General features: G+C 49.1%; 1 protein-coding gene and 1 long non-coding RNA gene across 6 annotated transcripts in view; one reads left to right on the top strand and one right to left on the bottom strand.

Moving 5' to 3' along the window:
- LOC135911957 (uncharacterized) overlaps positions 1 to 12,098 on the top strand; it is a 179,166-nt gene that overhangs the window by 42,048 nt on the left and 125,020 nt on the right. The window lies entirely within an intron of this gene.
- LOC135911952 (neprilysin-1-like) overlaps positions 1 to 12,098 on the bottom strand; it is a 72,028-nt gene that overhangs the window by 26,106 nt on the left and 33,824 nt on the right. For all 3 annotated transcript variants that reach the window (XM_070527468.1, XM_065444305.2, XM_065444304.2), the window contains exons 4-6: positions 11,456 to 11,733; positions 10,587 to 10,697; positions 9,575 to 9,816 (exon numbers count right to left, since the gene is read on the bottom strand). In XM_070527468.1, coding sequence (XP_070383569.1) covers positions 9,575 to 9,816; positions 10,587 to 10,697; positions 11,456 to 11,733 — 631 coding nt within the window. The remainder of the gene's footprint in view (positions 1 to 9,574; positions 9,817 to 10,586; positions 10,698 to 11,455; positions 11,734 to 12,098) is intronic.

Genomic DNA, 12,098 nt, shown 5'->3' on the forward strand with positions numbered 1-12,098 from the left:
AACATGTACATGGTCTTGCTTACGTAAAATAATGTTTTTGAACGTCGGTGGATGACAGCTGGGACAACCTCTACATATTGCACAACACGTGTGTATTGTTTCCATAGGATGAATACTTTTTTTTCTGTACGTGAATTGACGAAACAGTTACACATAACTAATGTGTTCCACTTTTTTTTTTTTTGCAAAAGTACACAAAGATGGGACGAGCTTGAATGCTTTTGTAGCTGGTTTCGGTAGCTCAAAACTAAGGACAAAGAAGATAGAGCGGCAAGATATACGCTGTTTATGAATCCTTGAATTCCGTTCGCCTTCATAACGCCTCAAAAACTTTGCCTTCGTAGAACTCTGCTTGCATTGCACTGCGGCACTGTGCTGTCTTTACCACTTCCTTGGAAGCGAGGCTATCCAAAAACTCGAGTTCAGTCACTTCCATTCTCACTCGCCTTTCCGAAGGATTGGAAAAGAGCATTAATTGCTTGAGGGAAAGTGGTTTAAAACACGAAAGTGAAGCGTGTCTTCACAGAAGCTGTTGCATGTTCGCTTCGTGAACTGATGGTCCGCTGCCGCGAAAGGCGCACGATTTGCGGGTCGGCTAGCGGAATTCGCCTGGCGTGCGCCTTCCCGCTGTCGAGTCGCTTCGGTGAAGGTACGAGCATTTTCGGCCGCCTCCGTAGTGTCTTGGCGAGCCAGTTGAGCTGCGGCGCGCTCAGCTGCAGGAATGCGAGTTTTGGCAGCGTGCGCCGCTAACCCGCGAAGGCGTTGGGCTTCACGCTGGCGCATCTCTCGCAGGACCAAAGCGAGGCTCGCCCGTCGACGTCGTTGCCTCTCTGCGCCACTTAGCGCAGCTGTTTTCTTATGTGGTGGCATCGTAAGCGAAGCATTGGTGGCGTGTAAGCATCGAAGCTGCACTCCGTAGCGACTAGGAGTCAAAGACTAATCGGACGCGAAAGACAGACCATGTGCGAAAACTGCGTCATCAGCTCAGCAGGAAGCCTACACCGCCTACACCAGGCTGCACAGCGTTGGAGCCTCCGCTGCGTTGAGGCCACCAAAGCGTTCACTGTCGGCGCCCGAAAGTGTCACGATGCAGTACTCCGTTTCAACGCTCCTAGATGGCGGTGCCATCCCTGTCAAGAGAGCATGGATGGCACGGACGTGACGCGGTCGCGCCGACGTCACATCGGTTACAGGAAGTTGATGGTGGATCCCGGCATAATACACCTTCGTGTTAAAATAACTCGTACGCAAGTTGCGTACCTGGGTGTCTTGGTTGTCTCCTTACTGCGTCACTTGCACGCTGCAATTCTTTTCATTGCCTGAATGGGTATTAGAGTGTTTTAGTTGAGCGTCTCTACGGTACGCTCCACTCCGAGTGGCCCCGCTAAGCCAAAGCGGAGCGGTGGGCGATTTTCATGTTTTACTTGTACGTTTATCGTAGCGTAGCGGAGCGGGCGATGGATGGATGGATGTTATGAGCGTCCCCTTTGGAATGGGGTGGTGGGTTGCGCCACCAAGCTCTTACTACTATGCTGCCTAATATCCTACCTAGGTTAACCAATGAAAAAAGAAAAAAAAAGACACTATGAACTACCACGTCCAAATTTTCTGATCCCCTGTTGCGAACTGTGCTTTTGTACGCCTCCGTCTTTTGTCGTTTCCCTACTTTTCTTCCACCAATCCTCCAATCGCCTCTTACTAATGTCTATTGCGAACCTGTTTGCTTTACCACTGCTCCCGCTGAACCCAAGGGCTTCAAAGAGACCAGTGGTGCCTAAATCGACCGCTGGGTAGACGTCTTCACATTCTGATAAAACATGCTCCGTCGTTTCCCTAGCTTTACCGCAGCAAGCACCCTTCGTACCTTTCGTAGTTGCAGCGCCCTCTGGCCGAATTCAGGGTAATGAAAGAAAATAAAAACACCTACTGATCATTTTTATACAGTAAAACGTAAATATGTGTATATACAACTTATTTCTCCATGAAGTATCTAGACGTGCGCTTATAATGCGTTACCGGTCCATTTTACCTAACGAAATATCAAACGCCGTGTTGGAGAACGCCACGTCATAGCCAGTGCACTTGCTTTCTGCATCCAATCCAATCCTTTCTGACGCCAACGCTAGCCAAAGCGCTGCGCAGCACGCTCCGCTCGGGCAGTTTCTCAGCGGACCGTGTACCTCGCTCCGCTAGCCCGCTTACGGCTAAGCGGACGGCGCACGCGCATTCGCACCTCCGCTCCGCTTGGCTGCTTAGCGGAGCTTAAACACGCTCAACTAAAACACTCTATTGACCCTTGTCGCGGTGATCGCGGGGGCGCTGCCACGTTTGATCACGTAGTGACGGCTTCATTGCTTACCTCAACTGCCTCCGTTGCCTCCGCGTTTACAATGGGGTGTGTATGACGCCGGTGCGACTTAGCAAACCTCTGTTTCGCGAGATATCGTATACGGTGACTGGGTGGACGACACGACGTTTTGGTCACAGCTTTTAAAGCTGATCAAGCTATGTTCAAACGGCGCGAGCAGCGTACATATGGCGCTTGTTTTAAAAGTTAGGCTAAATATGTATTCCAAGCTATCCAAACTTTCCGCTCATGAATAAATCAGGATTAGTGTCTTGCTCTTCGTACTTATTTGGCAAATATATTGAAGCAGCGGCTTGTCACATTCATCATCATCATCATCATCATCATCATCATCATCAGCCTGGTTACGCCTACTGCAGGGCAAAGGCCCCTCCCATACTTCTCCAACTACCCCAGTCATTTACTAATTGTGACCATGTTGTCCCTGCAAACGTCTTAATGTCATCCGCCCACCTAACTTTCTGCCGCCCCCTGCTACGCTTCCCTTCCCTTGGAATCCAGTCCGTAACCCTTAATGACAATCGGTTATCTTCCCTCCTCCTTACATGTCCGGCCCATGCCCATTTCTTTTTCTTGATTTCAACTAAGATGTCATTTACCCGCGTTTGTTCCCTCACCCAATCTGCTCTTTTCTTATCCCTTAACGTTACACCCATTATTCTTCTTTCCAAAGCTCGTTGCATCGTCCTCAATTTAAGTAGAACCTTTTTCGTAAGCCTCCAGGTTTCTGCCCCGCACGTGAGTACTGGTAACACACAGTTGTTATGCACTTTTCTCTTGAGGGATAATGGCAACCTGCTGTTCGTGGTCAGAGAATGCCCGCCAAACGACTTCAGCCCATTCTTATTCTTCTGGTTATTTCAGTCTCGTGATCCGGATCCGTGTTCACTACCTGCCCTAAGTAGATGTATTCCCTTACCACTTCCAGTGCCTCGCTACCTATCGTAAACTGCTGTTCTCTTCTGAGACTGTTAAACATTACTTTAGTTTTCTGCAGATTCATTTTCAGACCAACCCTTCTGCTTTGCCTCTCCAGGTCAGTGAGCATGCATTGCACTTGGTCCCCTGAGTTACTAAGCAAGGCAATATCATCAGCGAAACGAAAGTTGCTAAGGTATTCTCCATCAACTTTTATCCCCAATTCTTCCCACTCCAGGTCTCTGAATACCTCCTGTAAACATGCTGTGAATAGCATTGGAGAGATCGTATCTCCCTGTCTGACTCCTTTCTTTATTGGGATTTTGTTGCTTTCTTTATGGAGGACTACGGTGGCTGTGGAGCCGCTATAGATATCTTCCAGTATTTTTACATATGGCTCATCTACACCCTGATTCCGTAATGCCTTCATGACTGCTGAGGTTTCAACTGAATCAAACGCTTTTTCGTAATCAGTGAAGGCTATATATATAAGGGTTGGTTATATTCCGCACATTTCTCTATCACCTGATTGACAGTGTGAATATGGTCTATTGTTCAGTAGCCTTTACGGAATCCTGTCTGGTCCTTTGCTTGACAGAAGTCTAAGGTATTCCTGATTCTATTTGCGATTACCTTAATAAATACTTTGTAGGCAACGCACAGTAAGCTGATCGGTCTATAATTTTTCAAGTCTTTGGCGTCCCCTTTCTTATGGATTAGGATTATGTTAGCGTTCTTCCAAGATTACGGTACGGTCGAGGTCATGAGGCATTGTGTATATAGGTTGGCCAGTCTTTCTAGGACAGTGTTCCCACTATCCTGCAACAAATCTGCTGTTACCTGATCCTCCCCAGCTGCCTTCCCCCTTTGCATATCTCCCAAGGCGTTCTTTCGTCGGTGTTACTGGTACTGTATAAATCTCTATAGAACTTCTGAGCCAATTGAACTATCTCATCCATATTAGCAACGATTTTGTCGGCTTTGTCCCTTAACGCATACATCTGATTCTTGCCTATTCCTAGTTTCTTCTTCAGTGCTTTTAGGCTTCCTCCGTTCCTGAGTGCCTGTTCAATTCTATCCATATTATAGTTCCTTATGTCAGCTGTATTACGCTTGTTGATTAACTTAGAAAGTTCTGCCAGTTCTGTTCTAGCTGTACGGTTAGAGGCTTTCATACATTGGCATTTCTTGATCAGATCTTTCGTCTCCTGCGATGGCTTACTGGTCTCCTGTCTAACGGCGTTACCACCGACTTCTATTGCGCACTCCTTAATGATGCCCATAAGATTTTCGTTCATTGCTTCAACACTAAGGTCCTCTTCCTGAGTTAAAGCCGAATACCTGTTCTGTAGCTTGATCCGGAATTCCTCCAGTTTCCCTCTTACCGCTAACTTATTGATTGGCTTCTTATGTACCATTTTCTTCCGTTCCCTCCTCAAGTCAATGCTAATTGGGGTTCTTACCATCCTATGGTCACTGCAGCGCACCTTGCCGATCACGTCTACATCTTGTATGATGCCAGGGTTCGCGCAGAGTATGAAGTCGATTTCATTTCTAGTCTCACCATTCGGGCTCCTCCACGTCCACTTTCGGCTAACCCGCTTGCGAAAAAAGGTATTCGTTATCCCCATATTATTCTGTTCTGCAAACTCTACTAATAACTCTCCTCTGCTATTCCTAGAGCTTATGCCATATTCCCCCAGTGACTTGTCTCCAGCCTGTTTCTTGCCTACGCTGGCGTTGAAGTCGCCCATCAGCATATAGTTACTACCTCAGTAAATTCCCTTGGTGCGGTCACTATCTTATTATTTCTGCCTAATCGCTCGAGGGTGTGCTCAGTTCCGATGCATTTGTTCTGCGTGCAAGGCATGAAACATAGCCGTTTTGTACATTGTGCAATGGGTGTACTGAACAGTTCCGAGGGTAACGTCTGTTCGTAACCGAGAAGGCAGGTGACGCAGAGCAGGAACAGCTGGTTGCCCGAACGGCTCACACTCGTGCTAAGCACTGGCGGTCAGGCTTTTCTCACTGGTTGCACAGCAGGCATGGAAGAGACGATCTGGCTGGCCTTGTTCTTGTGCTCTTCCTGTTCATTGCAATTACCCCCGGTGCAAAATCGGAGCCATCCTGGTGATTTACGACGTGGAGACTAGCGGGTCATAGAATTGTTTCAGGCGGCGAACGTGAACAACATCCCGTCCATGGCGGCGCTTGTCGGATGTCAATGTAAGCGGCTCTATGACATAGTTGACCGGAGAGGTGCGTTCGACGATGCGGTATGGTCTATCATACTGTGAGAGAAGTTTTGTCGAAAGTCCAGGCGTCGTAGTAGAAGGCACGGACAACAAGACAAGTGTGCCGGGAGCGAAGTTCGTATTCGTAGCGTCGCCATCACGATTGGCTTTTCGTCGTTTTTGGTCGGTGGAGGGGAACTTTCGGGCTAATTGACGGCATTCGTCGGCGTATCGGGCGACGGCTGAAACGGGAGCACACTCTGACGTGTCTGGTGTATAAGGCAAAACCGTATCGATGGTATGGGAAGGATTGCGACCGTAGAGAAGAAAGTATGGAGAAAATCTTGTAGTACTTTGTGTAGGCGTTTTATATGCGTACGTGACAAATGGGAGGATGATGTTCCAGTTTGTATGACCGGATGAAACGTACATGGCGAGCATATCACCAATGGTGCGATTGAAACGCTCTGTAAGGCCGTTAGTTTGAGGATGGTACGCCGTGGTGGTCCGGATGACGAAGGATGAAACGATGGAGCAGAAAGGATGCAACGTCACTGGCGGTCGCTGCAGGTAGAGCAGCGGTTTCAGCATAGCGCGTAAGGTGATCAACTGCGACAATAATCCATCGTTTTCCAGCGGGTGTTAGCGGTAGCGGTCCGTACAGGTCAATTCCCACACGGTAGAAGGCACGACCAGGGCATGAAAGCGGCTGTAATAAACCGTGGGCTGGATGAGGCGGAGATTTGCGGCGTTGGCATTGCGGGCACGAGCGGACAAACTTTTGAACAAAAGTAAACCTTCCTCGCCAGTATAGCAACGTTGCCGCAGGCGCTCATACGTCTTCAAAACGCCTGCGTGTGCACATTGTGGGTCAGTATGGAAAGATGCGCACATGTGGGAGCGCAAAGTCCTAGGGATAACCAGGAGCCACTTGCGACCATCGGGCTTGTAGTTGCGTCGATACAAGAGGTTATCCCGGACAGCAAAATTGACAGCCTGGCGACGCAGGGAGCGTGAGATGGGAGATGCAGGCGAGCCAGAAAGGAGATCCAAAAGAGAGGCCATCCAAGGATCCTTGTGCTGTTCTGATGCGAAGGTGTCGATGTGTACCGAGGATACCGCCTTAATGGTGGAGAGGGAGGCCGTGTCGGCTGGCAGCAGAGCGGGACAGAGCGTCAGCGTCAGTGTGCTTGCGACCTGAGCGGTATATGACCTGTATGTTGAATTCTTGAATGCGCAGAGTCCAGCGGGCAAGGCGTCCAGACGGGTCTTTTGAAGGGGATAACCAACAAAGGGTGTGATGGTCAGTAACCACATTGAAAGGCCTGCCGTATAAATAAGGGCGAAACTTCCTGAGTGCCCAAACGATGGCCTGGCATTCTTTTTTTGTGACGCTGTAATTGCGTTCCGCTTTGGTCAGCGCACGACTGGTGTAAGCAACGACGTACACGGAGTAGCCAAGCTTGCGCTGCGCAAGGACAGCGTCATGGCCAATACCACTGGCATCGGTATGCACTTCAGTTGGGGCGCTGGGGTCGTAGTGTCGCAGTATAGGCGGAGACGTCAAGAGACGGCGTAAGGTCACGAACGCGGTGTCACATGCAGGAGACCAGGAGGATAGGTCGTTGGCGCCACTTAAGAGCAGTGTCAGAGGCGATATCATCGAGGCAAAATTGGAGAACAAAGCGTCTGAAGTAAGAACAGAGGCCGATGAAGGCGCGGAGTTCTTTGAGTGTCTTAGGTTTCGGAAGTTATGCCACAGCGCGAAGTTTTGTTGGGTCGGGGCAAATGCCGTCTTGTGATACGACGTGACCTAGAATCTTGAGCTTGCGCGCGGCGAACTGGCACTTTTTCAGGTTCAGTCGCAGGCCTGCTTGGTCAAAGACGTCAACGTTTGCCTAAGGCGAAGAAGATACGTGCTGAAATCAGGGGCGAACACAACGATGTCGTCGAGTAGCACAAACACGTGCTCCATTTTAGGCCGCGCAAGATATTGTCCATCATTCGTTCAAACGTAGCAGGCGCATTTCATAGGCCAAATGGCATCACATTAAATTCGTATAAACCATCTGGAGTAATGAATGCAGTTTTAGGGCGATCAACTGCTGACATCGGGACCTGCTAGTAGCCCGAGTGTAAATCCAACGAAGAAAACAATTTAGCGTCTTGCAAGCTGTCCAGAGCGTCGTCAATGCGCGGTAGAGGGTAGACATCTTTTCGCGTTATCTTAGGACGGCGATAAGCGACGCAGAACTGAATGGAACCATCTTTTTTTGTGACGAGAACCACCGGTGATGCCCACGGGCTATTGGAAGATCGAATGACGCCGCGCTGAAGCATGTCGTCAAGTGCTCACTGATCATCTGACGCTCCTTGGCGGATACGTGGTACGGGCGCTGCCGCAATGGCGCGTTGGAGCCAGTGTCGACGTGGTCGCTGACGGTTGACGAGCGACCCAGAGTAGGCTGAGCGACATCAAAACAAGAGCGGAACTGGGCAAGCAGGTGAAGAAGCTTGGAGCGCTGCTCGGAAGTAAGGTCATCGGCAATAAAAGGTGTGAATAAGTCAGGTGATGGTGAAGCAGAAGTGTAAAGTGCACAGAAGTCAGTAAGCTCTGCATTAGAAGCATCTGGCACGTCGGTTATAAACATCTCATCAAGACGCTGAACATGGCCAAGTGCTTCGCCGCAAAGAGCCATTAGGGCTGTAGGAAGCGGATTGCAGACAACGATGGCGCTGAAACCGGCTGAAATGTCAAGCGTGGCGAAAGGGAGAAGAACGTCTTTGTGGGTCATGAAGAGTTCTGAAGGAGTGAAGAGGACAGCGCCTTCAGAGACAGCGCCACAGAAGACGGGAACAACGGCAGACGAGTACGGCGGTATGGCGATGTCTTCTCGAAGAACTAGCTTAGCGGGAAGAGAACCGGCGCCGACGAGGGGCACGTCACACAGAGGCGATAATTCGACTTCAGCACGTGCACAATTGATGACGGCGTTATTTCGCGAAAGCAACTCCCACCCAAGTATCACGTTGTGAGAACATGACTGCAGAACCACAAACTCCACGATATAGAGAACGCCCTGAATAACAACTCTAGCTGTGCATGCTGCTGAAGGCTGAACTGGCTGGGCGCTTGCTGTGCGAAGAGAAAACCCAGAAAGTGACGTCGTAACTTTTCGTAAAGTGCGAGAGAGGCGTTCGTTTAGGACAGACACGGCTGCTCCAGTATCAATTAGCGCAACTGTAGGGATGCCGTCTACAGTAAGGTCGACAACGTCCGAAGGCGACAATGGAGGACTTGTACAGATCGATGGCGACGCAGTTCCTGCCTCCTGAACGGCGGCGCTTAGGTTTCCTCTTGCGTGGGTGAAGGGCGCCGACGCATGGGGGACAACGAGCGGTGACGTGTAAGGACCGGGCACTCGGCTGGTGGCCTGTTCGACTGCCGACTAAAATAAGTGTCGTGGAAACGCTGCACGTCCGCGTAGGGAGGCGACTGACTGCACAAACTCATCAGAGTGCAGCATGCGGCGGCGGCAGAGTCGTGCAACATGGCCGGGAATACCGCAGGCATAACATATGGGCCTGTTGTCTTGCGTGCGCCAAGGATTAGTCTGAGACGAGGTGCAGTGCGCCGCCAAAATCGCCATCTCGTTTCTCAGGAACCAACTGCGGCGCGAAAAGGGACAATTCTGATACGGACAACTATCAACACCGCTGAATTTATGTACGGCCTGTAGGCTTTATATCGAGCAATAGGAATTTTGTATGGACGGTATGAGCGACAACAAATGTCGACATTTTTAGTGTTTACTTCGTTTAGCTTTTGCGGTTAGAGTGAGCATCGTCAATTCATCCAAGATTGACCCTGCACTCTATTACCGATTGGGGATTCCTGTATCGAACAATATTTATATTAAAGTTCTGATCCTGTGAGGCTGTGATGTACCCTTTGCGAGTCCGACACGAGCAGGTGATGTGATGGGCAAATATACCACGGTAACTGTACGCGACGTTTACCAGCGCCGCGTGCTTCTTTGGCAGAGGCCCTCACTTGATCTGTTCGAAGCCCGTGACGAGGATCTCGGATTCCTCCTTCTGCCAATGGCGCTGTACCACGTCGCTGTTGATGCGTTCTAGCCAGGTCTGCGCGGACGCCCTACGGTCCAGCGTGCCAAGTTCTGTGAAGTTGGCCGATTTTGTTCGTGACGGCTTCGCGAAATTGACCTCCACGCTGCGGTCGATGGTGTCCACGTAGCTAAAGCTGCCCTCCAGGTGCGACTTGTAGCCGATCACCTGCGTTCGAGGAAAAAAAAAGAAAGAAACGCCGTAGGTGCAGGACAGCGCACGCACAATTTCGAGAGGCTGAAAAAGCGGTGTAACAGACAACACCAAATTCAGCATAGACTGATGAAATATTACTTCAGGACATTTATCAATCACAAACAGTATGATGTTGGCTACCGAAAGATGAAATGAAAGCCAACATTTCTAATTCCGATAGGAGCAGAGTGTAAAATATCTGTGTACCGAGAAACGAATGCACCATCGTGGAGAAATTAAACCGCGAACCGCAAAGTACTACGTAACACACGTCTTGCGAGAAATACGTCAAGAGTGTGATTTTGCACTGTCTCGTATGTGCTCGCCGAAGGTGGCATAGGCCCCAAATCAAGCACCTGTATAAATCATGGCGATGTCACACAACTCCGCACAAGCGAAAACCAAGAAAGCGTTTCAGTTAGCCGTCGCGTCTTAGTTGTACGTGATGCCCGTACTGCATGCAGATAGAATTAATCCGGCACCCTCTTCTTCGGCGTCTCTCATAGCCACATGTTGCGTGGACGACTTAAATTCTATCACTCAGTCATATATTAAGCCCACATAAACCTTTAGCCGCGCGTTTGGTGCTGTTTAGCAGCACATAGCTCAGCGTAGCGTTACAAGTCGCAATAAGGCAGGGAAATAGCCGTCACGAGGAACCCGTGCACGGATTACACCAGGAATCACGTCCACGTCACGAGGCATACTCTCTGCGCAGGAAGGGGAGGAGTGCAGTGGCCTACCTGGAGCACTTCCTTAATGTAGTCGTGGTAGATGCGCTCGTTCGTCACTGGCGTCGCTTTATACCGCAGGGAGCTGCCCTTGCTAATGTGCAGGAGATCAGAGTCGCCAACCTGTTCAGCAACCAATTGACAAATCACTGTCAAATAAACTGGATGGTTTGAAAGGACTATGTTCCGAACTCACAAAGCTTTTTGTTGTTATGTGTTTCTTGCCATTGGTCGGCCACCTTCGCCAATGATGAGCTCAGTTTCAAGATTGCCCCAAATTTGCTCGTACGAATAATCCTGGCGTAACAGATTTTTTGAACCTCTGATACAGTCTCTCTCTGTTCTCTGGATTGACAGAAGTCAAGTGTTGCCTTTATTCTATTAGAAATTACGTTCGAAAGTATTTTGTGCAACACCGAACGAAACCTAATTGGCCCATAATTCTTCAATTTTGTCTTCTCCCTAATTATGTACTATTATATTGACATGGTTCCGAGCTTCTGGAACGTTTGTAGTGAGGACTCGTTGCGTATAAAGGTGTCGCAAGTTTCTCGAGTAAAACATGTAACTATAGGATGGAATGTTACTTCATCTTCTTATGTGGGTTCTCCCATAAAGTAAATCCCTGTAACCCGATTCGTAGTTACACACATAACCTAAATTTGTGGTATGATACTTATCCTGATGGTGCTGTTTTCGGTACAAAGGGTACAGCTTCACATGAAATTCTTCTGCTACCTTTAGTATAATATCAAAATTCCTGATATTTCCCTCTGTATTTAATATTCCTTATTTATGTCATTGTTAAGATTTCTTTCATTCAGTAAAATAATCCTAGGGGCACCACATTCCCGAATGGAGCTCATTTGCTCAAGGCATACCTTAGTGAACTTCAGCTCGAAGACCGTGATAATTCCACGGCTCAGTGCCAGGTGTATCATCTGCCTGATGAGTTCAGCGTAGCTCGCTCCCGTGACCCAGCGTGCCGCGTTGGTCTTCTCGAAAACCGAGCGCACCCGGTCCGGCACCGGCCTCCGAGTAGTCATGAATCGGTAGCAGCTGTTGTAGAGCGCGTACATCAGGTGCATGCCGCTCCGACTAGGGGGCGGGTGCTTCGCAGCGCTTAACAGCGTCCAGTTCACGCCGCTCCAGAAGGAATCTGCGGGTGCCATGGCCATAGAGCGCGGCGCTGAAGTTGCAACGGCAGGTTACGTTATGGCTTTGGTTAGGTTGAAGCTGGCCACCAGTGAGGAATAGACACACACGCACACACACTCACACGCACGCACACGCACACGCACACGTACGTACGTACGTACGTACATACATACATACATACATGCATGCATGCATACATGCATACATACATACATACATACATACATACATACATACATACATACATACATACATACATACATACATACATACATACATACATACATACATACATACATACATACATACATACATACATACATACATACATACATACATACATACATACATACATACATACATACA

This window comes from Dermacentor albipictus, chromosome 10 (genome assembly GCF_038994185.2).
Source record: "Dermacentor albipictus isolate Rhodes 1998 colony chromosome 10, USDA_Dalb.pri_finalv2, whole genome shotgun sequence".
In the NCBI taxonomy this organism is placed as follows: domain Eukaryota; kingdom Metazoa; phylum Arthropoda; class Arachnida; order Ixodida; family Ixodidae; genus Dermacentor; species Dermacentor albipictus.